The sequence below is a fragment of the Rhamphochromis longiceps genome, linkage group LG4 (genome assembly GCF_057381845.1).
Source record: "Rhamphochromis longiceps isolate RC_006_pf linkage group LG4, R_longiceps_female_GT1.1, whole genome shotgun sequence".
NCBI classification, from domain to species: domain Eukaryota; kingdom Metazoa; phylum Chordata; class Actinopteri; order Cichliformes; family Cichlidae; genus Rhamphochromis; species Rhamphochromis longiceps.
In genome coordinates, this window is record NC_140560.1 from 38,686,231 (window position 1) to 38,710,942 (window position 24,712).

A 24,712-nucleotide genomic window follows, 5' to 3' on the forward strand; every position below is an offset into this window, starting at 1 on the left:
AGACAGAAGGACTCTGGCCAAAATAACATCTCTGATGGACAGAGTCTCCCAGCCCATGCATGTAAATGTTGCTGAACTGCAGAGCTGCTTCAGTGACAAACTGCTGCATCCTCGATGCATGAAGGAGCGTTTCTGCAGGTCCTTCCTCCCTGCAGCTGTCAGACTGCACAATCAGAACTGCTCCCAACAAACACAGATGTTTACATCTGCGCTGTAACTGCAATAATTTAATCAACCAATTCGCACTACAACCTGGTTTGCCTCTTATCTGTAGCCTCCGGCAGAACCTCTTATCTGTAGTCCTTAATGTAAATATGTAAGAAAAATTGTGTATGTTTCTGTTCTGTGTCCTGTGTACTGTTTGTTTGTATATGTGTCTTTCTGGCTGGTGTTACAACCAAATTTCCGCTTGTGGGACAATTAAAGGATTATTCTATTCTATTCTAAACAGCAGAGCCAGTTATACAAAAAATAGTTTAATATCATTGACAAAGACACTGATATGCAGTTAACGCACCCACATTTTACACAGACTTTCAAGCGCAGTCAGAAATATCACAAATATACAAAAACAGCCTGTAAAAGTACACGAGACACCAAACAGTTTCACAGAAGAGCCGACCGCACCTAAAGGCAACCGGGATGGTTTTACTAACAGCTTTCTCAAAGGAGATTTTATGGGGGTCCTTGAAGGCAGCACAAAGACACGACTGCTGCCATATTAAAGGAGCAGTCCCCTCATTTTGATTCCAGCCCTTTAAAGGAAAACACCAATCTGTTTCCAATCAATCCATGGCTAAGAGATGTACACATATACACACAGATCAATAACCAATCATCTATAATCAATCGTCTGTGCTTGCTGTCAGCTGGAAACCTCACATCTCCGTCTACAATATGAACGTAAACACATTACGAGGTTTTCACATGACAGCAGACTCACACTGGCAGTGTGTTGGTCCAGTTAGAACTGGTTTGTTTTGGCCTAGTCCAGTTTGGTCTGGTCTGGTTTATTTTTTCAGACGCTGAGAGTCTCTCAGTGAGTCTCAGTCCAAGAAGTGACCCAGTGTTTCGGGGACTTCCTGTTTCGACATGAGGAGACTTGGTCCTGGATCAGGAATCCGTCAGCATCCATGTGCTGCTGTTGTAGGTCGTCTTTACCCATAATCCTCCCCTGATGGAGCGCCACCGCCCGCCACACCCCCTGACGCAGAAAGAACCCACACTGCAGAGAAAAAGAGGGATCAGAGACCTTGTATGTCCACAGAGACACGGAGGCAGTGAATAGGTGACACAGGTGAGTTTGCTGGGATAACCAGTGATCTGCTGAAAGGCAGATTCATACTGGTCCTATTTTGGGGTGATTTCCCATAATTCCTTGCATTGACAGCAAACTGAATATTTTTTGGTTTAAGGAGTCTGTCGGGATTTGTGTGTGTGAAATTTGATTTGATTGGCTGCAAAAATCTAGCAGGTGTGGCCACAGACACATTAAAGGGTGAGCCCGCTTAATTTTTTTCTGCCGTTTTCTGTTAATGTGTCTTTTGTGACTCCTTTCAGAATAAAAGCTCCATCAAATCTTCAGAGAAAAGCCAACAAACACAAGCAATCACATTTTTTGCTGAGCTGATCAATCAGAAAAAGTAGAGCAGATGGAAACAGGAGGTTACTGAAAATCAAATGGTCCCTGAGATTATGGATGAAACAGGTTTTATTATGGGAGATGAATTTGTGGGGATGCCGTTATTAGTAAAAACCTAGAATTGATCAAATTTAAGACAAAATTTCAAAGAACCTCAAAGTATCAGTGCTGACTACTTTAAGCAAGTACAAACTTTTTAACTTTGATCTGACTCAGCACTTTTCATAGTCTCAGTAATCAGTTAGTAACCCTTCCACCTCTGGTCCTTACAGCCGGGCTCTCTGGCTGCGGTGCCCCAGCCTCAGAGCTCCTCGGTCAGCCTGTCATTCTCAGATGGCTGGCTCTTCATCTGGGCCTTCTGGGTCTTTGCCTGGTACAGCTCCCTGGTGCTGGCTCTCCTGAAGAACCCACACTGAACAGCAGGGGGCGACACACAACACTTTACAGAGATAAAGCTCACGATACAGATGAATGATGAATGGTGATGAGTGGTGATGAGTTGATGCTGCTCTGGAACCTAAAACTGGAACCAGTCTGGCAGTGCAGCAGAACTGGAGCTATCTTTCAGAAGCACTCTTGAGTTTTCAGAGATGGTTTGTAAATCCAGCTCAGGAACAATGATTTCACTGGAATCATTTAAGACTTTTTCTCCCAGTTTCTATGCCAAATGAATAATTTAAAGACTTCCTCTGATCAAAATCATCTTTCAGTTTACACACAAAACACCAGGCAGCTGAAAGTAAGCTGTTATTATAACAATATATGAGTACTGTGGAGACGGGGGATAATATCCACTTGTAAAAAGTTTCCCTGGACTATGACTTTATCTGCTGCATCATTTCTGTATGTTAACACCCGGGTTACCTTCCAGAGCAGCAGACAGATGAGAGCCAGCAGCAGGACACCTGCCAGGGCAGACAACATGATGATCCATAGGGGGGCGCCAGAGTCCACCTGTAGCCCCAGATCTGGATAGATGTAGACCTCAATCTGCAGAGAATACCTCAGAGATTCAGCAGGAAACTACAGCCACATACAGTGAACTGTGAAGGAGGGTGCAATGGTCCTTAGGGGGCACTGGCTGCAATCTGTTACCTGCGAGCTGTGAGACTCCATGTTCACGGTGGGTTTGTTGGTCTGCAGCTTCAGAGATGCCTGACCTTGAACCAAGACACTGCTCGCATCGCTGTAGTCCTGAAACACAACAAGAAGCGATAACTGGCCATGAGAGGATGAAAAAGACAAAAAGTCCTGATATCTGAGCACAGGTGTCTGCAGGTTTGGGGACAGAAATGCTTTCTGAGCTCACAGGATGACATTTTTTTGCATTTCAGAGGTCTTAAGAGTTTTCATGCAGTATTTAAATGATAACGAGGGTTAATTTCGACAACACTTTAACACACAGACAAAAAAAAAAATCAACTTTAAAAAATATAGAGCAAAAGAAACCAAAAATAGAAACTATCAATCTAAATAAAATGTAACAAATAGAATAAAAACCACTTGTCTCTGTAGTTGTGATGCAGACGGTTTAGTCTCTTTAAGCTGTAGTTTTGAATTCTTCTGGTCTCCATCAGAGATGGGCAGTAACAATTCAAGTCAATTCAATTTTATTTATATAGCGCCAAATCACAACAAAAGTCGCCTCAAGGCGCTTCATAGATACAGAGAAAAACCCAACAATCATATGACCCCCTATGAGCAAGCACTTTGGCGACAGTGGGAAGGAAAAACTCCCTTTTAACAGGAAGAAACCTCCGGCAGAACCAGGCTCAGGGAGGGGCGGGGCCATTTGCTGTGATTGGTTGGGGTGAGAGAAGGAAGACAGGATAAAAGACATGCTGTGGAAGAGAGACAGAGGTTAATAACAGATATGATTCAGTGCAGAGAGGTCTGTTAACACATAGTGGGTGAGAAAGGTGACTGGAAAGGAAAAACTCAATGCATCATGGGAATCCCCCGGCAGCCTACGTCTATTGCAGCATAACTAAGGGAGGATTCAGGGTCACCTGGTCCAGCACTAACTATATGCTTTAGCAAAAAGGAAAGTTTGAAGCCTAATCTTGAAAGTAGAGATAGTGTCTGTCTCCTGAATCCAAACTGGAAGCTGGTTCCACAGAAGAGGGGCCTGAAAACTGAAGGCTCTGCCTCCCATTCTACTTTTAAATACTCTAGGAACAACAAGTAGGCCTGCAGAGCGAGAGCGAAGTGCTCTAATACGGTGATATGGTACTACAAGGTCATTAAGATATAATGTGGCCTGATTATTTAAGACCTTGTATGTGAGGAGCAGGATTTTGAATTCAATCCTGGATTTAACAGGAAGCCAAAACAGGAGAAATCTGCTCTCTCTTTCTAGTCCCTGTCAGGACTCTTGGTGCAGCATTTTGGATCAGCTGAAGGCTTTTCAGGGAGTTTTTTGGACATCCTGATAATAATGAATTACAGTCGTCCAGCCTGGAAGTAATAAATGCATGAACTAGTTTTTCAGCGTCACTCTGAGACAGGATATTTCTAACTTTAGAGATGTTGCACAAATGGAAGAAAGCAGTCTTACATATTTGTTTAATATGTGCATTGAAGGACATGTCCTGGTCAAAAATGACTCCAAGGTTCCTCACAGTGTTACTGGAGGCCAAGGTAATGCCATCCAGAGTAAGAATCTGGTTAGATACCATATTTCTAAGATTTTCAGGGCCGAGTACAATAACCTCAGTTTGATCTGAATTAAGAAGCAGAAAGTTAGCGGCCATCCAGGTCTTTATGTCTTTAAGACATTCCTGCAGTTTAACTCATTGGTGTGTGTTATCTGGCTTCATGGACAGATAGAGCTGGGTGTCATCTGCATAGCAGTGTAAATGTATGCTATGTCTTCTAATGATGCTGCCTAAGGGAAGCATGTATAATGTAAACAGAATTGGTCCTAGCACTGAACCCTGTGGAACTCCATAATTAACCTCAGTGTGTGAAGAGGACTCTCCATTTACATGCACAAACTGGAGTCTATTAGATAGATATGATACAAACCACTGCAGTGCAGTACCTGTAATACCTACAGCATGTTCTAATCGCTCTAATAGGATATTATGGTCGACAGTATCGAACGCTGCACTAAGGTCTAGCAGGACAAGCACAGAGATGAGTCCACTGTCAGAGGCCATAAGAAGATCATTTGTAACCTTCACTAAAGCTGTTTCTGTGCTGTGATGAGCTCTGAAACCTGACTGAAACTCTTCAAATAAGCCTCTGCAGATGATCTGTTAGCTGTTTGACAACTACTCTTTCAAGGATGTTTGATATGAAAGGAAGGTTGGAGATTGGCCTATAATTAGCTAAGACTGCTGGGTCTAGAGATGCTTTTTGAGTAAAGGTTTAACTACAGCCAGCTTGAAGGCCTGTGGTACATAGCTGATCATTAGAGATAGGTTGATCATATTTAATCGGAAGGTTGCCGGTTCAAGCCCTGGCTTGGACAGTCTCGGTTGTTGTGTCCTTGGGCAAGACACTTCACCCGTTGCCTACTGGTGGTGGTCAGAGGGCCCGGTGGCGCCAGTGTCCGGCAGCCTCGCCTCTGTCAGTGCGCCCCAGGGTGGCTGTGGCTACAATGTAGCTGCCATCACCAGTGTGTGAATGTGTGTGTGAATGGGTGGATGACTGGATATGTAAAGCGCTTTGGGGTCCTTAGGGACTAGTAAAAGCGCTATATAAATACAGGCCATTTACCATTTAAGACTGAAGCATTAATTAATGGCAGGACTTCTTTGAGTGGTTTTGTAGGAATGGGTTCTAAAGTTAACTCAGAAAGATCAACTGGAGAAAAAAAGTCTAACTTAACATCAATGGTACTAAGAGTAGCTGTAGATAATATTACATCTGTGGGATGATTATTGGTCATTTTTTCTCTAATGATTAAAATTTTATTTGTGAAGAAGTTCATGAAGTCATTACTAGTTAACGTTAAAGGGATGGTTGGCTCAACAGAGCTCTGACTGTTTGTCAGCCTGGCTACAGTGCTGAAGAGAAACCTGGGGTTGTTCTTATTTTCTTCAATCAGTGATGAATAGTAAGATGTTCTGGCTTTGCGAAGGGCTTTCTTATAAAGCAGCAAACTATTTCTCCAGGCTAAATGATGATCCTCTAAATTTGTGACACGCCATTTCCTCTCCAGCTTACGAGTCATCTGCTTTAGGCTACGTGTTTGAGAATTATACCACGGAGTCAGGTACTTCTGATTAGAGACCTTAGTTTTCACAGGAGCTACAGTATCCAGAGTCGTACGTAGTGAGGAGGTGAAATTATTAACAAGATAATCGACCTCTGTTGGCGTAGCGTTCAGATAGCTGCTCTATGTTGGTACAGGGCATTGAAGATGATAACAGTGGGTGGATTATATTCTTAAACTTAGTTACAGTGCTTTCAGAAAGACATCTACTTTGATAAAGTCTACTCTCCACCACTGTGTAATCAATTATTGTAAATGTAAATGTTATCAGGAAATGATCAGACAGGAGAGGGTTTTCAGGAAACACTGTTAAATGTTCAGTTTCTATGCCATATGTTAAAACAAGATCTAGAGTGTGATTAAAGTGGTGGGTGGGTTCTTTTACATTTTGAGAGAAGCCAATTGAGTCTAATAACAGATTAAATGCCATGTTGAGGCTGTCATTTTCAGCATCTACATGGATGTTAAAATCACCTACAATAATTATTTTATCTGAGCTCAGAACTAAACCAGATAAAAAGTCTGAGAAATCAGACAGAAACTCTGTGTAAGGCCCAGGTGGACGATAGATGATAACAAGTAAGACTGGTTTCTGAGTTTCACAGCTGGGGTGGACGAGGCTAAGCATCAGGCTTTCAAATGAATTAAAAGTCTGTCTGGGTCTTTGGTTGATTAATAGGCTGGTGTAAAAAATTGCTGCCACACCGCCCCCTCGGTCTGTGCTTCGAGGTTTCAGGTAGTTAGAATGACTCGGGGGGGGGGGGGGGGGGGGGGGGGGGGGGGATGTGGGGGATGTGATGGAATGTGCAGAAAATAGGTTTAAATGTTAAACAAATTTCTTCCAGTCAGAGAATGTTGCATATAATTAAATCTTTGCTTGATGCATAAAGTTAAAAGATTAAAACTAATAAAACAAGTTTTAAAAAGAGACATTTGATTACATTTTGTATGATGGATTATGCAGAAAAAGTAGAATTGGGCTGAAAGATCTATCGCTTTATCACCTATTCAGGTTGTAAATCATGTTTTTAAAAAGTAACTAAGTAATTAATTACTTTTGAAAATAAGTAATCAGTAAACTAATGGGATTGCTTTTTTGGGGAAGTAATCAGTAATTAGTTACTGATTACTTTTTTCAAGTAACTTGACCAACACTGGTCTCCGTTTGCTTCTTTAGCTGGTAAATGTTTGCATGCTTGCATTTTAAACTGGCAGGAAGTGAACCAGAAGAATGAAAGTGGGCATTAAATGAGGGTATAAGACTGGGGCTGCCCTTTTACCTCGATCATGGTGGAGTTCCACAGTCGGGCTTTGATGGTCAGAGTCGCCGAGTTGTTCATGCTGACGAGAGGACAGACGAACTTCACGCACCTCGCTCCGCGGACACAGTCCTGCAACACGGTTTGCTGTGGTTACTTTGAAACACAACTGTGGACGTCCTCATAAAAATGTCCTCATGTTCTTCAGAAGCCCTCAGTTTTCTAAAACATGTCAAAATTGTTCCTCAAATTGTCCTCTCTCCTAAATGTCCCCACATTTAAAACTGTCCTGTCCTCCAAGATTGTCAATAAGCTTGTAGAAACAGTGTGTCCCTGTGCTTGTGTCTGTACCAGACTGTAGCGCTTCTTCTTTCTCTGAAGATGGAGGACAGTTGGAGTTCTGTCAGTCTGCTCCTCTTCCTCGTTTACTTCATCCAGATTCCTCTTCATCTTCTTCTTCTCCTCTTTTGACAGCTGAACCAACAGGAAGACAGGCTAACTTTCAGAGACAAGTTTAAAATCTTCGGTAAACAGTTCAGTTTTAATTGGCCTTTATTCTAAAGAAGAACGACTTTTATTTTGAAAGTAGTGTATGAGGCTGATGTTGCTGTGGTTACCGTGAGGTTGAGAGGATTAATGATGTTGCCGGGTGGAGAGCAGCGAGGCTCTGAAGTACCGTTTATTTGGATCTCTGTGAGGTACAGCAGCCACTTCCCATTGGTGGCTTCCATCGGCCAATCAAACTCCACCTCCAGGGTGCCCAGGTGGCCCAGCGGCTTTCCCTGGACATGCACCTGATGGAGAATACCGTTCACACCTGACCTGGTGAGGGTCACGCAGAACTGTAAATGTTTTCAGACTAACCTGGAAGGTCAAGACCAGCAGGCTGCCGATGTCCTCTGTCTTCTTCATGGCCACCTCACCGATCACATGACCACTGAAGGAGGTGGGGCCTGACGTTGAAATTCTGTCGAGGTACCAGATGAAAGGTTACCATGCCTTCTCCATTTAAAATACTCAGAAGTGTGGCTCCGTGTTGGAGCGTTTCTGTGGACCACTGTGGCCCTTCTTTTCACCTGTCCAGCACTCCCGAGTGCAGTGTGTTGCACTCTTCATCCTCTTCATACCTGCCTCACTTCCTTGTCCCCCATTAACCATATAAGTACAGGGTGTCTGTAGCTCACAAGATAGGTCACCTACTAACTGGAAGGTTAGTGGTTTGATCCCTGACTGCCTTGGGCAAGATACTAACTCCAACTTAATGACTCGCTGCCCTACAAGGCCACCTGCGTCGGGCTAGAGGACACACACGCAGACACAACTGGACCAGGGCAGAGATCTTACCCCATTTACCCACCCCTATTGCTTGTCATGTCTTTTCACGGTGTTACGGTGTGAAGGCATAGGGATAGCTCAGTAGGTAGCGTGGTCGCCCCGTGACCGGAAGGCTGGGAGTTTGAATCTACCGAACAGCTACCCTCAGGTACACCGGAGCAAGGTACCATCCCCATTGTGTAATGTATGTACAAGGAGTCCAATTTCACTGCAGGGAACTGCTAGTGACAAACAAAGGCTTCATCATCATCAACTTGCTCTGAAGATGCTCCATCTGAATATGAATATGTGTGAATGTGAGCTAGAGCACACTCAAGTGCTTGCATGAATGATGCAAGTTAAATAAAGCACTTTGAGTATAGAGCCAGTCTATTCAGCATTTACATGGATGTAAGGCATGTGTTTATTGATACTGTCTGTTATCTATGTGCTGATGTTCATCATTTTTTTACTAATTTTGACGCTGTGAGCTGAGGTCAACGTTTCCACTGTGCTTCGGTTTGTTCTGTGTCGGCTCACATTGGGGCAGGGTTACTGTCCTTGTCAGTCTGGATTCATTTCACAACAAAGAGTCGTAACTCAGATTCTCCTCCCTGGCTGTGAGCTTAAAGCTCAGACGGGCCACCTGATGTGCACCTGATCTGTACTTACAAACTGAGTGATGTCTGCAGCAAATACTCCACCACCATGAAGACGGAGATTGGGGACAGATCCGGCTGTTCACTGAGCCTGAAGACACACAGAAATGCCACTCAGTAACCTCCAACAAACACAGAGAGAGTGGCGTGTGGTGAAGGCCGTACGTGGATAGCTGCAGCACAGACTGGATCTCGCGTGTGTCCAAACTGATCTCAGATGGCTGAAATTTGATCAGAACCTGAACCTGAAACACAGGAAGAGACAATACATCAGAAAGAGCTCAGCAGAGTTACTGCAGTACAGACAGCAGCAGACAGCAGCAATGCTAGTGCCCTGGGTCAGCAGTGATATTCCCTACCTTGTTGTTGCTTCTGAAAGGGTTCCCGAGCTCACACTGAAGAGAGGTCCCCTCCACAGAGCACTCCACCACTGCCGAGGCATCACCCTGAAACACAAAGAAAAAGGGGTGATATGGTACTACAAGGTCATTAAGATAAGATGGGGCCTGATTATTTAAGACCTTGTATGTGAGGAGCAGGATTTTGAATTCTGGATTTAACAGGAAGCCAAAACAGGAGAAATCTGCTCTCTCTTTCTAGTCCCTGTCAGGACTCTTGCTGCAGCATTTTGGATTAGCTGAAGGCTTTTCAGGGAGTTTTTAGGACTTCCTGATAATAATGAATTACAGTCGTCCAGCCTGGAAGTAATAAATGCATGAACTAGTTTTTCAGCGTCACTCTGAGACAGGATATTTCTAACTTTAGAGATATTGCACAAATGGAAGAACGCAGTCTTACATATTTGTTTAATATGTGCGTTGAAGGACATGTCCTGGTCAAAAATGACTCCAAGGTTCCTCACAGCGTTACTGGAGGCCAAGGTAATGCCATCCAGAGTAAGAATCTGGTTAGATACCATATTTCTAGGCTTTTCAGGGCCGAGTACAATAACCTCAGTTTGATCTGAATTAAGAAGCAGAAAGTTAGCGGCCATCCAGGTCTTTATGTCTTTAAGACATTCCTGCAGTTTAACTCATTGGTGTGTGTTATCTGGCTTCATGGACAGATAGAGCTGGGTGTCATCAGCATAGCAGTGTAAATGTATGCTATGTCTTCTAATGATGCTGCCTAAGGGAAGCATGTATAATGTAAACAGAATTGGTCCTAGCACTGAACCCTGTGGAACTCCATAATTAACCTCAGTGTGTGAAGAGGACTCTCCATTTACATGCACAAACTGGAGTCTATTAGATAGATATGATACAAACCACTGCAGCACAGTACCTGTAATACCTACAGCTGCTCTAACAAAGTCACCGTGGTGTTCCACTTTAGATGGTCGGAGCTCTGCTCTACCTTTGTCTCTACTCCAGAGTAGATAAGTGATGGTGGGATGCTGATGCTCAGAATGGTGTTGTGAGCATCCTCTGCTGGTTGACCTGTTGATGGTGTATTGCTGATGTTAACCTCCAGAAACAGCCTCTTGATGGTGGAGTTGAAGTACATCACCTGAGTACCCTCAAGCCTGAAAACACACAAGAACACAAACATCGGCCGAACCTCAGCAGCTGTCTTAGTTAATAATCACCTGACAGACTCTAACCATGTTGTAACTCACAGACTCTAAGCCAGTCTTCTGTTCTTTTGTCTGTTATTGTTTATTCTTAATGTTTGTACAGTTTCCTTTAAAAGTGAAATATTTGAATTTTGTTTTTCATTATATCTCAGTACCTAACAGTTAGTAGGAGACACTGGCCTTCAGGCTTTCTGGCAGAACACCTTCAGGGAAGTAAGTGGAATATCAAAGTCAATCATCAAGTAAGTGGTTGCAGTGGGATGTGGTCTGTGGGTTCAGGGGGAGGTGCCAGACAAGGTTGGCCAGCTCTGCCCTATTTCAGTAGCACGCCAGGACATGGAGAAGGAAGGAGCTGAGAGCAGACAGCTGCACCGGGATCAAATGTGGTAAAAGGAACATTCTGAGCTAGTCGGCACATCCGCCTGAAAGGCACCTTGTAATTAAAACACTGTGAAACACTAACACATGTTACAGTGGCCCTCAACTGCCCAGCAGGACAAGGTCAGTCCCCTGACCCATCCAGGAGAGGGGGCACTGGCAGAGATGGTGGTAGTGCCAGACTGAAGTGTTAGAAACCCGTGGCAGCGCTGTGACACTGGCTGAGAACCAGCTAGCAGCAGCCCCAAGAAGAAGGCCCCGTGGCACTTCCCCGTTTCGACTGTCCGCTTAAGGACAGCAACAACAATCTCCAACTAACCTCTATCTGTCACCACAGGTCTTGGCGACAGTGGACGCTACACCTTGCTTACTGGGAGTCCCACAAAGATTGGGACAGCAATGCTGGTGGTGCAGATGACCGGTACACATGCACCAGGAGTACCCACTGATGGAGGAGGAAAAAGTGCTCCAACACCCTCACCCAGTCTGGTAGAGACATTCAGTGTGCCGGTAAGGTGCCAAGGGGGTACAGGTCGGTGTGCGATGGACTCAGGCTGCACACAGACTCTGGTCCACCAAACCCTGGTTTGCCCGGAGCATTGGTTGAAACAGAGCATGGGGACATTCCTAAATCAATTTCATATCATTCAAATGAAAATAACTCAGCATTAGCGTTAGCTGATATACTGTAGAAGATGGATATTTAAAGCTTCAGTCAGTGATTTTTTAAGTTATTTAATAAAATAAAAGAATACTGCCTGGGTTTGTGTTGGGATGCACTGATGACCATTACTGACATCGTCAGTGGTGACCCGGGGTGAGTGAGGCTGTTTAATGCTGACTCTGAGGAGGAGGAAACAGCGGGGCTTCCAGTGATTCGCTCCACAGAGATGTATCCACTGGAGCATCGAGTGTAGTCACAAGACAACACTCGATGATAGAAACTGATGTTCACATGGTGCGCCCAGGTATGGGAACTGATAAGAATTTAGCGATTTCGATTTCACTATTGATATCACTTATCAATTCTATTCCTTATGGATTCTCATTGGCTCCACCATCAACGACAACAAATTCATGCAAATTAATAACATGCTGTTTGGTCAAATCAATCACAACAACTTATTGCTGCTAAAGGAGGGTCTGAAGCTGCTGAATCATGGAGTGTACAGCTGTAACAATGATTAGTCTCAGACGTGTAGTTGCTTCATTTTCTTTTTCAAGTGTAGTGGATTTCTGGGTATACAAATATAAATGAGATAATAAATAATGATAAATAATAACAAAGATTTTAACTCCAGTGAAGTACAGAGCTTCTTATCTGCTTCATCATGCCTTTAAATTGGCTTCTTATCACATGACCTCATGCTTCCTGCTGAGTGTTTCTGTCCAATCATCTTTTTTGGACTCTGGGCTGAGCAGTGTGTGTTCTGTTCACTCACTCGGGGAAAGCTTTCTGGCTCTCATCGGTGAACCGAGCTGTCATCTGCAGGTTGCTGTGGCAGCGGTTATCAGAACCACAGTCCTTCTGGATGTGGATCTGAGGGACAAGGACAGCATCGGTCAGACCAGCAGAGTTTGGCTTTTCTATAAAAAGGTTCTGATGGGTTCTGACCTGGGTTCTGATGGGTTGGGGGGTCTCACTCAGCACCGGGAGGCGTTTCAGGTCCTGCACGTTCTTCTTTTTCTTGGGAAACTTCTCGTACAAGGAGGCATTCAAGGAGAACACCAGAGGCTCCACTTTGTCTCTGATTACACTCTTCAGAACATAAGAACACAGAAACTGAACATCAGCTCAGTGCCAACATGACGTGGACTGCAGGAGCTTCTTTGCAGGATCTGTCCAGCCAGACTGATGTGAACTGGCCACTTGGAGCTGAGGAAATCAGGCTGAAAGCAGGTGGTGATCAGCAGGAATGTGAAGTAAACACGAGTCAGTGGACTGAAAGCATGAGAAACAGCAGGCTCGCTGACAGACTGAAACAGAATCACAGAGTGAAAACAGGACGAGAGCCGAGCGAACGCGATCAGAAACACAAACCGAAGACATGAACGAATGTGACTTTTGCTTCGACCTGCCTACACACCACCTCAGATGCTCGCTGTGGTTTTCCTGTTGAGCTGTGGCTGAGAAGCAGGATGTGGAGTCTGTCAGCAGCCGCATGAATAACATGGCGGCAGAAAGTCATCATGACTTTGATCATCAGAATCAGTTCGTTATATCTCACACAGCAGAACTTCCTTCATCTGACTCTAATTAAAGGAAAAAATATAATTTAAGTTTTTTCATGCAGAACTGGAGGACCACGTTTGGTCTTTGCTCTCGTTATGTGGTGTGCTGGTTTGGGACGATTCTCAGAGTGAGCTAGTCTTAAATAAACCGTGACACAGCTCCGACACTCGCCGCTCACATCGACACTAAATGTTTTGTTTCAGTGGACGTGCTTGTCAGATTTCAGCAGCCTGTAGGGGGTGCTATGCCTGTGTTTGTCTCACCTGCAGTCCCACTCTCAGCGTCCTGCACTCCTCCAGCGGCATCGACAGGTAATCAGAGTACACGCTCTGCCCGTTGTCATGAAAATTGAGGCGGGGCTTGACACTAGTGATGTCAGCTTTCAGTGTGAAGAGGATGGCTGTGACACAAAGATAAGGGTTCAAATATAAAACACACAGGCGTAAGATAATCACAGGTTGTGATGTGATTTATTTGTTGTTCCTTAACCCTGACATGTGACAGACACCAATAGAGTCCAGGATCTGGGTGGGCTTTAAGGCGTCTGGGAAGGGAACTCAAAACTGGATTATAGATGGCAGACAGTTGGTGTCGTAAACCCCCGCCTCTGTTCAAAGATGGTCGCTCACAGTGGACATAAATGCTTCTTTCACTCCTCTTTCAAACCATCTGTCCTCTCTGTCCAAAATGTGAACATTGGCATCCTCTTTCAATCCAGTTTTGAGTTCCCTCCCCAGACACCTTAACGCCCACTCACATCCTGGGTCATCTGACCTCAGGAAATCACATGACAGGGTGACTACGATGACCTGGTTGACTGAGAACCTTCACAGACATCTAAAATACAAGACTGTTTTATTAAAACTCCGGCAAGATTTTTATGAAATTGAGTAGGACCACGAATTGATCCTTGAGGAACTCCACATTAAAATTCATAGATAAAGATAATCTACATTTTAGACTGGATTTCAATACACAACATTTTATTTCTGATACTTTAGTTTCTCTGTGAAAAGATTAAGAACAAACATGTTCAAACAAAGGCTTGACGACATTGTGAGGCAGCATCAGATCATGGGAGTCGACAGCCACACTCAGTAGCTTAGATTAAAAAACATGCGCTGAACTAAATTTAAATGAATACACTGCCCAGGTAGCACATCCGAAGTTACTTTTACAACATCACCTTTGGTGGGACATATCAGTTTCATTTAATGTAAATGAAAATAACTCCAGCAGTGTTAGCTGACATACTGTAGAAGATGGATATTTAAAGCTTCAGTCAGTCATTTTTAAGTTATTTAATAGAATAAAAGAATACTGTATTCATAAACATACATACAGACAAAAATAGTGTTATTACACAGAAACTGATGCATTCTCATAAACGTATAGTTGATGTATTATCATTATTATTTTAGCAGAGTGGCTGGGAGGAACAACTCCCTTCTGACTAATGTTGGGGTTTTACACATGTGCCCATCACCAGTCAGAAGTGAGCGTCTCTGACTCACTAACTCGTATCAGACTCCATTCACAAACTTCTACTGCCTCCTCCAGAGTAAATAAAGGTGGATGCTTCTCACTCGGGATTGACAGATACTCTGGATTACTGCCATCACACTGATTTTTCTGCCAATACTACAGTTTGGGGTTTGAGTTGGGGTTTAATTATAGCAGAAAAGGTATCGGATGTATTACTGATAGTTGGCTGAAGCCTCACGATGCTTCTGTAATGGAACATGACGACTTTAGAGGAGATCAACTTGCAGGGAAAAAATCGTTTTATTAATTTGAAATTATTTTCAGTTTTGGTTGGTGTGACCTGCGATGACAGAGGAAGTACTCTTTTTATGCTGGGGTTTATCAATAGTTTATCAATATATTTATATTTGCACACCAATGCTAAATTAGCCAATACTTGAATGGACTCTGGTCTTCTCTTTCTGTGTGTAGTTGACATGTTAACAGTTATCAGCTTCTCTGTGAGACAGAAGACGCTCGGGTCCAGAGACACAGTGAGGGTGACCTTGTCTCTGATTGGTCAAATTAACACAACCAGCAAACACAGACACACACTGAGAGAGCGAGAGTCTCAGATGTAATAATATCAGTTTCTCTAATGTGATTTATCATTCAGAGAATCACTCAGGGGACAAGAGGACACACAAGGACACGGCATGATGTCATCTGTGCGTGTGTGTACAGGCGTGTTATAGCAACAGTGTGGCCTCAGCTCTGATTGGTCAAGTTAACGAGACACAATAAGGACACACGCTCAGAGTCTGTGTGTGTGTTGATTAAAAACTGGATCTAATTGACAGCTGTGTCCTGTCAATCACTCACACGCACACACACACGCACGCACGCACGCACGCACGCACAGGAAGTTGATGTCATTAGCAAGTCCAGCCTGTAACCTCTTGTTAGTGGCAGTGTGGTCGATTGCTGTGCTCGCTTAGACTCTCCTGAGGTGTTACCTCAGGTCACCTGACCCAGGTGTGTGTCTACAGGTCAGAAACCACTACAGGCTGTTTCCATGGTTACACGTTGGTGGGCTGACACTCCACCATCTCGCTCAACTGCCTGATAAAATCCTGCTGCGTAGTTTCTGTCTGCTGGTGCTGAGAGTGATGCGAGATGGACAGTGAGAGTCCACCTGTTGGAGGTTAATCCAGCCGTGAGCTCAGCTTTGAAGGCAGCACCTCCTCTTGCAGCAGGCCATAGGGACGTGAACTTTGGATGAGTCACATGACTTCATCTTTCAACAGCCAAACTCTGGGAAAACTGGGAATGGTCATGATTTACTTTGATAGATAACAGTTTATGACTGATTTTACTGGCACACGGGCACCTGGTAGGATATAATGAGCAACTACAGCCAGAAGGTTGGGTTAATGCATCCTTAAGCTAAAACTGAAGGAAGCCCGCAGCTATGGGCATTGGAGAAGGAAAGCAAACAGGAAAAATATGTAAATACTCTTGCATCAAACGCCATCAAAAACTAATGAAACGGGACTGATTCTGAACCTTCCAGGTAGACATAGCATGTTACAGGTGTACTACCGCGTCTGAACAATACTTCCTGGTTTAATTTGGCTCAGCTATCCTTCACGGACATCTCCCTGCAGTCCTGTTTTGGCCACTCGTATGCTCTCCTCCACAGAGCCAAACCTTCCAGCCCAGCCTTCCAACCTTCGCAGAAGTTAGCATGATCAGATTTAATATGGGTGCATTTTTTTGTCTTTGACTCACTGATGTTGTCTCTGTCGCTCTTCTCTCCCCTGTTGAACATGTAGAAGAAACACACTTCCACCTGTATACTGAGAGAGTTGAGCTGTTAGCATGTTATCGTGTGAAAACACCTCCGTACTGAGGGTCTGTGAGCATGTTAGCTGATGGTAGCTTTGAATCTCACCAGAAGTCACAGCTGTTTGGGTCCACGATGGTCGGAGAAACTTTGAGTGTTTTATTTAAATGGATGACCGGTCGACTCCTGAGGATCAACACATCAGTCCATTAATAAATGCATAAATTTAGTTATTCTTGAGCTCTTAATTAGCAGTAAGTGCTAATGATCAGTACTTTGAGGACTTCAAAATGTACTTTAGATGAGCACTATTTAGCGCAGAAGTTGGTACCTGAACAGAACAACGGTATCATCGAGAGAACCAACCAGCAGGTCCGGGTAATAGTTCCCATCAACATCCCCGCCTGCAGAAAGGGAGTAGCCAAAAGTCCCGAAAACAGGGGAGACCGTGCTGCCTCGGATCACCTGTACAGAGGAGGAGGCGGGGTCACAGGTGTGTCTGCACACCAATTTAAAAACCATCACTGGCAAAACTTGTCTGGCCCGTGAGGACATGTCTGCACTCTGATGGTTCAGAGTTGGTTTGAAAGTTGTGTCCTGGGAATGTGGGTCAAACATAGAAAGGACCGTGTTTTTGTGAGACCTGGCTCGGCTCTGTAGAGATGCCCTCACTGCTTCCTGTCCAGATCATCACACTTCCTGCTTCATGAAAAGGAGCTCCGATGGCAAAGTCTGGAACAACCAAAGACCCGTCACCATGACTACTGATTACTGATCACGAAAACACCAGCATCACGTTGAGCCCTCACCCTGGAAGCCGTCCTGGTTGAGGTCTCCTGCAGCGGCCACAGCCATGCCGAATGCCGACCCCGCCGGCCCCTTCAGCACTACGCTGGGCTCAGAATTGAACCTCCCTCCTACGTTCACGTAGACATAAACTGCCCCGCCCACCTCCGTCTGACGGTGGAAATAAAAAGGAGCGCCCACCAGCAGGTCGTTCCACCTGTGGGACAAAAAAGCAGCTCAGTGAGTGTTCCTGAAACATGTTCCTCAGGTTTAGATTATGGTGCTCTGTGGTTCCCACTGAGTCGTTGTCATCAGAAGATTTTACTAAAGGTACTGACCGTGTTGCCTCAGTGTGGGTCATGTGACCCATAAACCATTCCTCACCCGTCATTATTGAGGTCAGTAACTGCCAAGGCGTTCCCAAAATACGAGCCCATCTGTTGACCGCGCAGCTTCTGGCGAATCATCAGTTTATCAGAGCGCTTGACGGCCAGCAGCACCGAGCCATGAGCGTCTTCCATACGGTCCCGAGGAGCTCCTATTCAACAACACACCAATCAACACATCTATCAGTAAATCTACAGGTCAACCAGCTGCTTCCTGATTAGCTGAAAAGTCTTCACCTGTTACGATGGTTTCATCATCCTCAGAGAGAAGGCGAGGAGCCTGAGCGACAGAATATCCTGCACAAATACACGTTTTACATTCAGCTTCAATTCTTTAAATGTAGGAAAGGTTCCCATTAAAAGCATACATGTCTGAACATTCATTGAAACTTCAAAATAAAAGCAGCTGAATTCTGTGACACACAGACAGATAGATACATGCGAGACCGATGGAGGACTGATCCAGAGGAGACCTGCTTCATTAAAATAAGTCTGCCACGTAAAACAATAACACAAAGCACGATTCAGATCCTGACTGATCCGCACGTCAAAGTATCGGTTGCTCATCCACATACGTAACTCTGCACTTAGCTTGTGAGGCTGCAGGTATTTATTTAAGTCAAAGGAAAGAGCCGGACTCACAGCCACCTGTGGCGGCAAACACTTCCTGCAGAAACCAGAATTACACTTTTTGAACGATATGAAAGCCGGTTTGACGCGTGCGTTTCTGAATGAAGACACACAAACAGAGAGTTTTCACTATGGACTCTTTTCTGCGTCAGCGTGTGACTAAAAACCTGAAACACTGCTCACAATAAGCTAAGCCTGACGAGAGCTTCTGCTCTGTGTTGAGGAACATTAGCGTTTCTACAGGACACCGTCCCTCTGCTCCACCCTCATTAAATCATTGTCTCAAACCGCATGTGCTCATTGCAAACCTTATTTAGGCACATTCATGTAGCTGATTTAAATACTGTCCTGCCCTGAGGAAGACACGTGTGACCGAGCTCAGATCTGAATGAGCTATTTAAAGAGACGGCGCACCGATGTAGATGTTCCTGTGCTTCTGGTTGGAGAAGGAGCTCTTCTTGGTGTCAAACTCATCGTCAGGGTTCATCCAGGAGACTTGGACGTTTCCTACAACACACACACCATGAACTGCATTAGATGCTCACAGAGCTGAGATGCTCGCTCTGAAAAGGAAGAAAAACATCAGAATAGAATAGAATAGAATCACCTTGCCATTCGAAGCTTCCAGGCGAGCCAACAATGACTTCGCTTTGAGTGATGGCCGCTGACATCCCCATCCCGCACATGACCTCACCAGTGAAATCACCCAGATGACTGAATACAGACAGGCAGCTGGTGAGGAGGCGGAGCATCACTCATCACCTGTAGTGTGCAGTCATGTGACATACCTGCAGGACTGTTCGGGGTCCTGCCAATTAGAGTCGTTCTCGTCGTACCGCAGGTCGTTTCCACGGAGATAACAGCGGCCAATCATTTGCCTTAAATTGAACGCTCCATAGAGTTTTGTGAAGCGGTGACCGCATGCCTGCAGAGCAAACACGCCGTTCTTTAACTTCTCACCAATAGGAAAATAATCAGCCAATCAGAGCACAAACTCACCAGGACACGCCCCCCAGGCCGGCCCTGACTGGCTACTGAGACGCCCAACCACATGTCCTCGACCAGTTCATCAGCATGGATCTTGGCTGAAACACATCACAGGTGAGTCACAGACTGTAGGCTCCGCCCACTGACGGGGTAAAGGTAAAAAAGTAAACTTTTGTGTGATTTATTCCACTGACTCTAACCCCATACGACCTGTGCTGCAAATATGTTGTCCAGCAGCTGACAGAGCAGGTGCTATCCTGCACACCTGAGCTGCAGCAGTATGACAGCACAGCTCACCTGGACCTGTCACACAGGTGTCACATACCCGCTGGCTAACCTCAGCCGGGAGAGTCAGCTCAGATCAGTGAGTCGCTGATTCATGACAGTTTCTCTCCATATAAACACTGTGTGTGTGTGTGTGTGTGTGTGTGTGTGTGTGTGTGTGTGTGTGTGTGTGTGTGTGTGTGTGTACATGTGGGTGGGTGTGTTGCTGTTGTTGTGTTTGAGCAGCCGATAACACACACAGCAGCTTTCACTGCTCATTGAGGGATGGAGTTCCCATAATGCACCAGGACACTGATAGCATCACCCATTAGTGCAGCCAAACAAGCTCAGGAAACGGGTCGCTGACTGTCAGGCTGAGTACCTGATCTGTGATTGACCGATACAAGAGAAAGTAAACAAACCAGCCAATAAGGCTAAGGACACGTGTGACTCACTTGGATCTATGAGCTTCATCCTCCTGCAGTCTGACTGGTTGGCACTGATTGGACAGGTGTACACTCCTCCTGTGTGATTGGCTGGAACATTTGGCTCCGCCTTCTCTCTGGGGGCTCCGACTAATAGCCTGTCGGGATGACACAGACGGCACAGTTAACGTTTGAGATTCTGGGTGGAATAAATGAGGAAACGTCTGAAGGACACACACAGAGGACACGGGTCGCCTCCTTCTAAGGAGCTTCAGTCACGTGACGTGAATTATCTGAAGATGAGCAAACCAGCCCAGCCTTCCAGAGACAGTTCGGGGGACTCTGTTTGTGTCAGTGCCGTCTACATTTAGTCTCACAGTAAAGTTTTACTGGAACAAACGTGTCCTCCCAGCTGAGAGCTCGTTCACAGCAGCCTGACCTGACTGTGCATCTGTACCTGTTTAACTGCTGCTGTGGGGTCCCAACTGCTTCACAGCTCAAACCCTATCAAACACACATTTGAACTCTGCCTGTCCTTAGGCATCACTACCTGCTTAACGTGTCTCCCAGAATCACCTGACTATGCATAGTGTCCTCAAGAACCCATAAGACCATGGCAGATGGCCCCGCCCCTCCCTGAGCCTGGTTCTGCTGCAAGTTTCTTCCTGTTAAAAGGGAGTTTTAAAAGAGTTTTAAAAGAGTTTTTCCTCCCCACTGTCACATAGGGGGTCATATGATTGTTGAGTTTTTCTCTGTATCTATTATTGTAGGGTCTACCTTACAATATAAAGCGCCTTGAGGTGATAGTTGTTGTGATTTTGAATTATTGATCATGAGTGTGACAATCACAGAGGAACACACCTGGGGGGAGGGGGGGAACTTCCAATCAAAGACATTGACCTCCTAACCCCTGAACACTCCAAGGAAGCTACATTAGAGTGTGTGTGTGTGTGTGTGTGTGTGTGTGTGTGTGTGTGTGTGTGTGTGTGTGTGTGTGTGTGTGTGTGTGTGTGTGTGTGTGTGTGTGTGTGTGTCTAACAGCTAATCCAATTACAGAGTATAAAGAGACAGTTGTCACGGTGACTAGAGACAGACAGCTGGGTGGCCTCTGTGTGACCGCCTCTCACATAGAGACAGGAAATGTGCAGCTTTAGTGTGACCTGCACTTCCTGTTAGACCCCCCATCTAACCTCAGTTTACTCTCACACGATACTCTGCAGACAGTAGCTGCGCGCAGAGACTTGAGCTGCTTTTATTTTGAAAGTCTAACCTAAAAATGTGTGTGTGCAGTGTGAGGCTGCACCATGTGACCTGCCGGCATCTGCTCGGACTCACTCTGACGATAAACGCCGCGCTGACAGAGGTGGGCGCTGTCACTCCTCTGCTCCCCGACATTACGGAGCCCCCGAAAACCTCCTGAAGCTCCACCTTTCTTAATACCGCCTTGTCCTTTATCTGCTGTTTGCGCAGACTTCAGAAGAATTCAGACATATTATTAACGCTGTGGGGCATTCACCTGACTCTGTGTGTGTCTGACGCACACACACAGAGTACGGTGTGTGTTTGATAGGGTCCAGTGAAGGAAGCGGAGAAGTCGGCCAGAATTCGGTGGAGAACAGTCACCTGAAGCCAGACAGACCACTCCGTGAAGCCAGAGAGCGGACAGAAATGTTGCCCACGACGACCACAAAATGATCCACTATTTTAAACGTCCTCACAACTCCAAATGCCACGTTTATTATTCACACATGAAAGTGTTTCTGAGATATGACCTCACTTCCTGTTTTACTGCTGCTTTGATTAGCTGTGATAGATTTGGTTCTAACTGATGAAAAGTGGAAACAATGTTGCTTTGAACTCTGCTTCATCAAAATAATCCAGCAGTTCTTCATCTATAGAAAAGGACCCACACAAGCCCGCTCTGTCACAACACTGGTGTTAATGGTCACTTTGAGGACAGTAGAGATCTGCTGACCTAAGGTTCAGTCTGAAGTCAGATCATTTACCCGGACACACCTAAAAGCAGATGTACAGCTAGCACGCACACACACACACACACACACACACACACACACACACACACACACACACACACACACACACACACACACACACACACACAGGTGTGTACTCACAGGTAGCTCTCTGTCTTCAGGTCTTGGTGCAGAGCAACAGAAAATCCAAACAGACTTCCTCGTTCGCCCATCTTCAGCAGTGGAAATGATGTGTCGAGGTTAAACGCTGCACACACGCTGATACCCACAACCAGCAACATGCACACACCTGTTGCCATGGAGACACACACCTGAACAGCAGAAAAAAGTCAGAAGTGCGATTGTCAGTAAGTTATCTTTAATGTCACATGGGTTTTATTCTACCTGGCTGTATCGTCATGGTAACTGATGCTCAGTGGAAGACGTATGAAATGTGAAAGCTGCTGAGCCGTACCTTTGTCGTGTCATCAAATGAGTCCTGAGTGAATCTCTCAGAGTGTTAAAATGCTGACTGTGGTCTGGATAGCCATCTATCTCTTTCATGCAGACGACACTGTTATTGATGAGCCTCTTTATACCCTCACAGTCACACTCCACCGTGAACTTAATCTGCTGCGTTTCAGGACGTTTTGGTATAATCTCGAAAAAACTGGATTGGGGTTGTATTTGGAAATGTAATTCACAAAGGTAGCATGAAAATCAAAAGTCAAAGATTATTGTAATCTTTTATTTGAAGTTTGAATCTCTGGAAGCAGGATTGATGCTGCTCAGCTTTCTCTGGGTTATGTTAAGAAAGAGTGCAGCTCATCCAAGCTGTGTGAGCTTCCTACTTTGTGATGATCTGCTGGGATTGGTGGTGGTCGCTCTGCCACGGTTGATTTGAAGTTGGTATGGAAAATGAGGAGCACTTCATCATTCTACCTGCTCACAAGCTTAATGGAGATGCTGATTTCTTTTTCCAGCAGAGTTTAGCAGGTGTCCGCAGCAGCAAAGCTAAAGGAAACAGTTTTCTGGTCACCCTGAACGCCACAGAGAATCTACGAAAGTCACTTCACCCAAAACTTCAGTAACACCTCAGCAGCTATGAGCTTTTCTCCTCCGTGCTATCGTTGTGTTCCTTATCCTTTTCTACTGTATTTCCTTGCAGCTCTTTACTCTTCTCTCTGTGTTTTCTGTTGGGTTTATGTCTTTCAGTAAATACTGAGAAACTGTCTTTCTGTGAGCTGCAAACAGTATACCTGTACTGACTGTATTTTTGCTTTCACTTCAGGCTGTTCGTTCTGGCACTAATGAAACATTAATTACATGTAACAGCGCATTAAATATGAAGTGTTTTTATGCTCTCTTCTATCCCACACAGACACTTTATGGTAAATGGTAAATGGCCTGCATTTGTATAGCGCTTTTCTAGTCCATAGGACCCCAAAGCGCTTTACACTACATTCAGTCATTCACCCATTCACACACTGGCGATGGCAAGCTACGTTGTAGCCACAGCTGCCCTGGGGCGCACTGACAGAGGCGAGGCTGCCGGACACAGGCGCCACCGGGCCCTCTGACCACCACCAGTAGGCAAACATGGGGTTAGTATCTTGCCCAAGGATATTTGACATGCAGCCCGGAGGCAGCCTGGGATCGAACCACCGACCTTCTGATTAGTGGCTGACCTGCTCTGCCACCTGAGCTACAGCCTCTCACAGCATCTTTACCCAGCAGACTTACAGTACATTAGCTTTAGATGTGGAGTATTTTGACTCTGTGGCACTTCATTACAGCGTGAGGACACCCGTCTAACCCTGGAATGAATTTACTGAGATATTAAATTTGCTGCTGAATAATAGAAATCTGGTCTGAAGTCTGTCCCTGTCAGATCAAATGTAAAGAAATAAGGGTAGAGGAAGAAATGCAGACCTGTTGCTCTTCCTGTTGGCTCGTTGGTTTGTCCCTTGCAGGTTGTCAGTTTGATTCCCGCACTGCTCCGTCTGACTTCTCCTCCGTCTGCTCACCGACTGATCTGCACACGCTCAGATGCCTCCCTCACTCACGCCCTCATTCTCATTCTTCAGCCGTGCTCACTCGCCCTGAAATGAAATCATGTCTCTCTCTCTCGGTTAACCCCACCCCCACACTCTCTCTCGCACACACACACACACACACACACACTATATTTGTCTTTCTATCTTTGTGAAGACCCATGTTCTCATGTTGCTTGTAGAACGCCTGATCTAGAACCAGAACAGAACCCTGAAATTGGTTTTGAAGGTCCAAGACATTCAAAACCTGGACCGCTCAAGTCCATGAAACAAAACCAAATGTCCTCACAAAGCCCAGAACTCACATGAATAGACATTTGAGCACCCACCCACACAAAGTCACAAAATGATTCAGGTTGTTTGGACATTTGAGGGCACCTTGATTCTCGCCACACACACACACACACACACACACACACACACACACACACACACACACACACACACACACGTGGTTTTCTGGGTTTATTTCCTGTCTTTGTTGCTGCTTCCTGTCTTGCTTTCTTCTCCTTTTTCTGATGTTAAAAACACAGTTAATGACACACACACACACACACACACACACACACACACACACACACACACACACACACACACACACACACACACACACA

The 24,712-nt window shown here is 45.2% G+C and overlaps 1 protein-coding gene across 4 annotated transcripts; it reads right to left on the reverse strand.

Moving 5' to 3' along the window:
- Positions 1–1,086: 1,086 nt before the first annotated feature.
- Positions 1,087–24,162, reverse strand: LOC146672363 (integrin alpha-3-like). 4 transcript variants are annotated; one of them, XM_085404954.1, is made up of 29 exons: positions 23,977–24,161; positions 22,207–22,376; positions 20,102–20,229; positions 19,395–19,480; positions 19,184–19,320; positions 19,003–19,109; positions 18,810–18,902; positions 18,003–18,062; positions 17,764–17,917; positions 17,403–17,596; positions 17,237–17,325; positions 16,925–17,058; positions 16,702–16,779; positions 16,539–16,606; positions 13,547–13,683; positions 12,666–12,809; positions 12,493–12,590; positions 10,453–10,621; positions 9,456–9,542; positions 9,262–9,341; positions 9,110–9,187; positions 7,988–8,090; positions 7,741–7,917; positions 7,475–7,597; positions 7,145–7,255; positions 2,738–2,836; positions 2,507–2,632; positions 1,913–2,054; positions 1,087–1,225 (listed from the first exon to the last, which is right to left on the reverse strand). In XM_085404954.1, exons 2-28 carry the CDS (start codon positions 22,362–22,364, stop codon positions 1,944–1,946), a joined length of 3,129 nt encoding a protein of 1,042 aa, XP_085261080.1. In that variant the 5' UTR covers positions 22,365–22,376; positions 23,977–24,161; the 3' UTR covers positions 1,087–1,225; positions 1,913–1,943. The 4 variants fall into 4 exon arrangements, with proteins under 4 accessions (XP_085261080.1, XP_085261079.1, XP_085261081.1 ...); XM_085404953.1 differs by having other exon boundaries at positions 1,900–2,054; XM_085404955.1 differs by having other exon boundaries at positions 1,195–2,054; positions 7,741–7,905; positions 23,977–24,162.
- Between the last annotated feature and the right edge of the window lie 550 nt (positions 24,163–24,712).

Coding starts and splice junctions, on each gene's coding strand:
- LOC146672363 (XM_085404954.1), bottom strand. CDS start 22,364: ATGGCAACAGGTGTGTGCATGTTGCTGGTTGTGGGTATCAGCGTGTGT. Junction 19,321..19,394: donor GGCCTGGGGGGCGTGTCCTG/GTGAGTTTGTGC, acceptor TTTGCTCTGCAG/GCATGCGGTCACCGCTTCAC. Junction 9,543..10,452: donor ACTCTGGAGTAGAGACAAAG/GTAGAGCAGAGC, acceptor TTTGTGTTTCAG/GGTGATGCCTCGGCAGTGGT.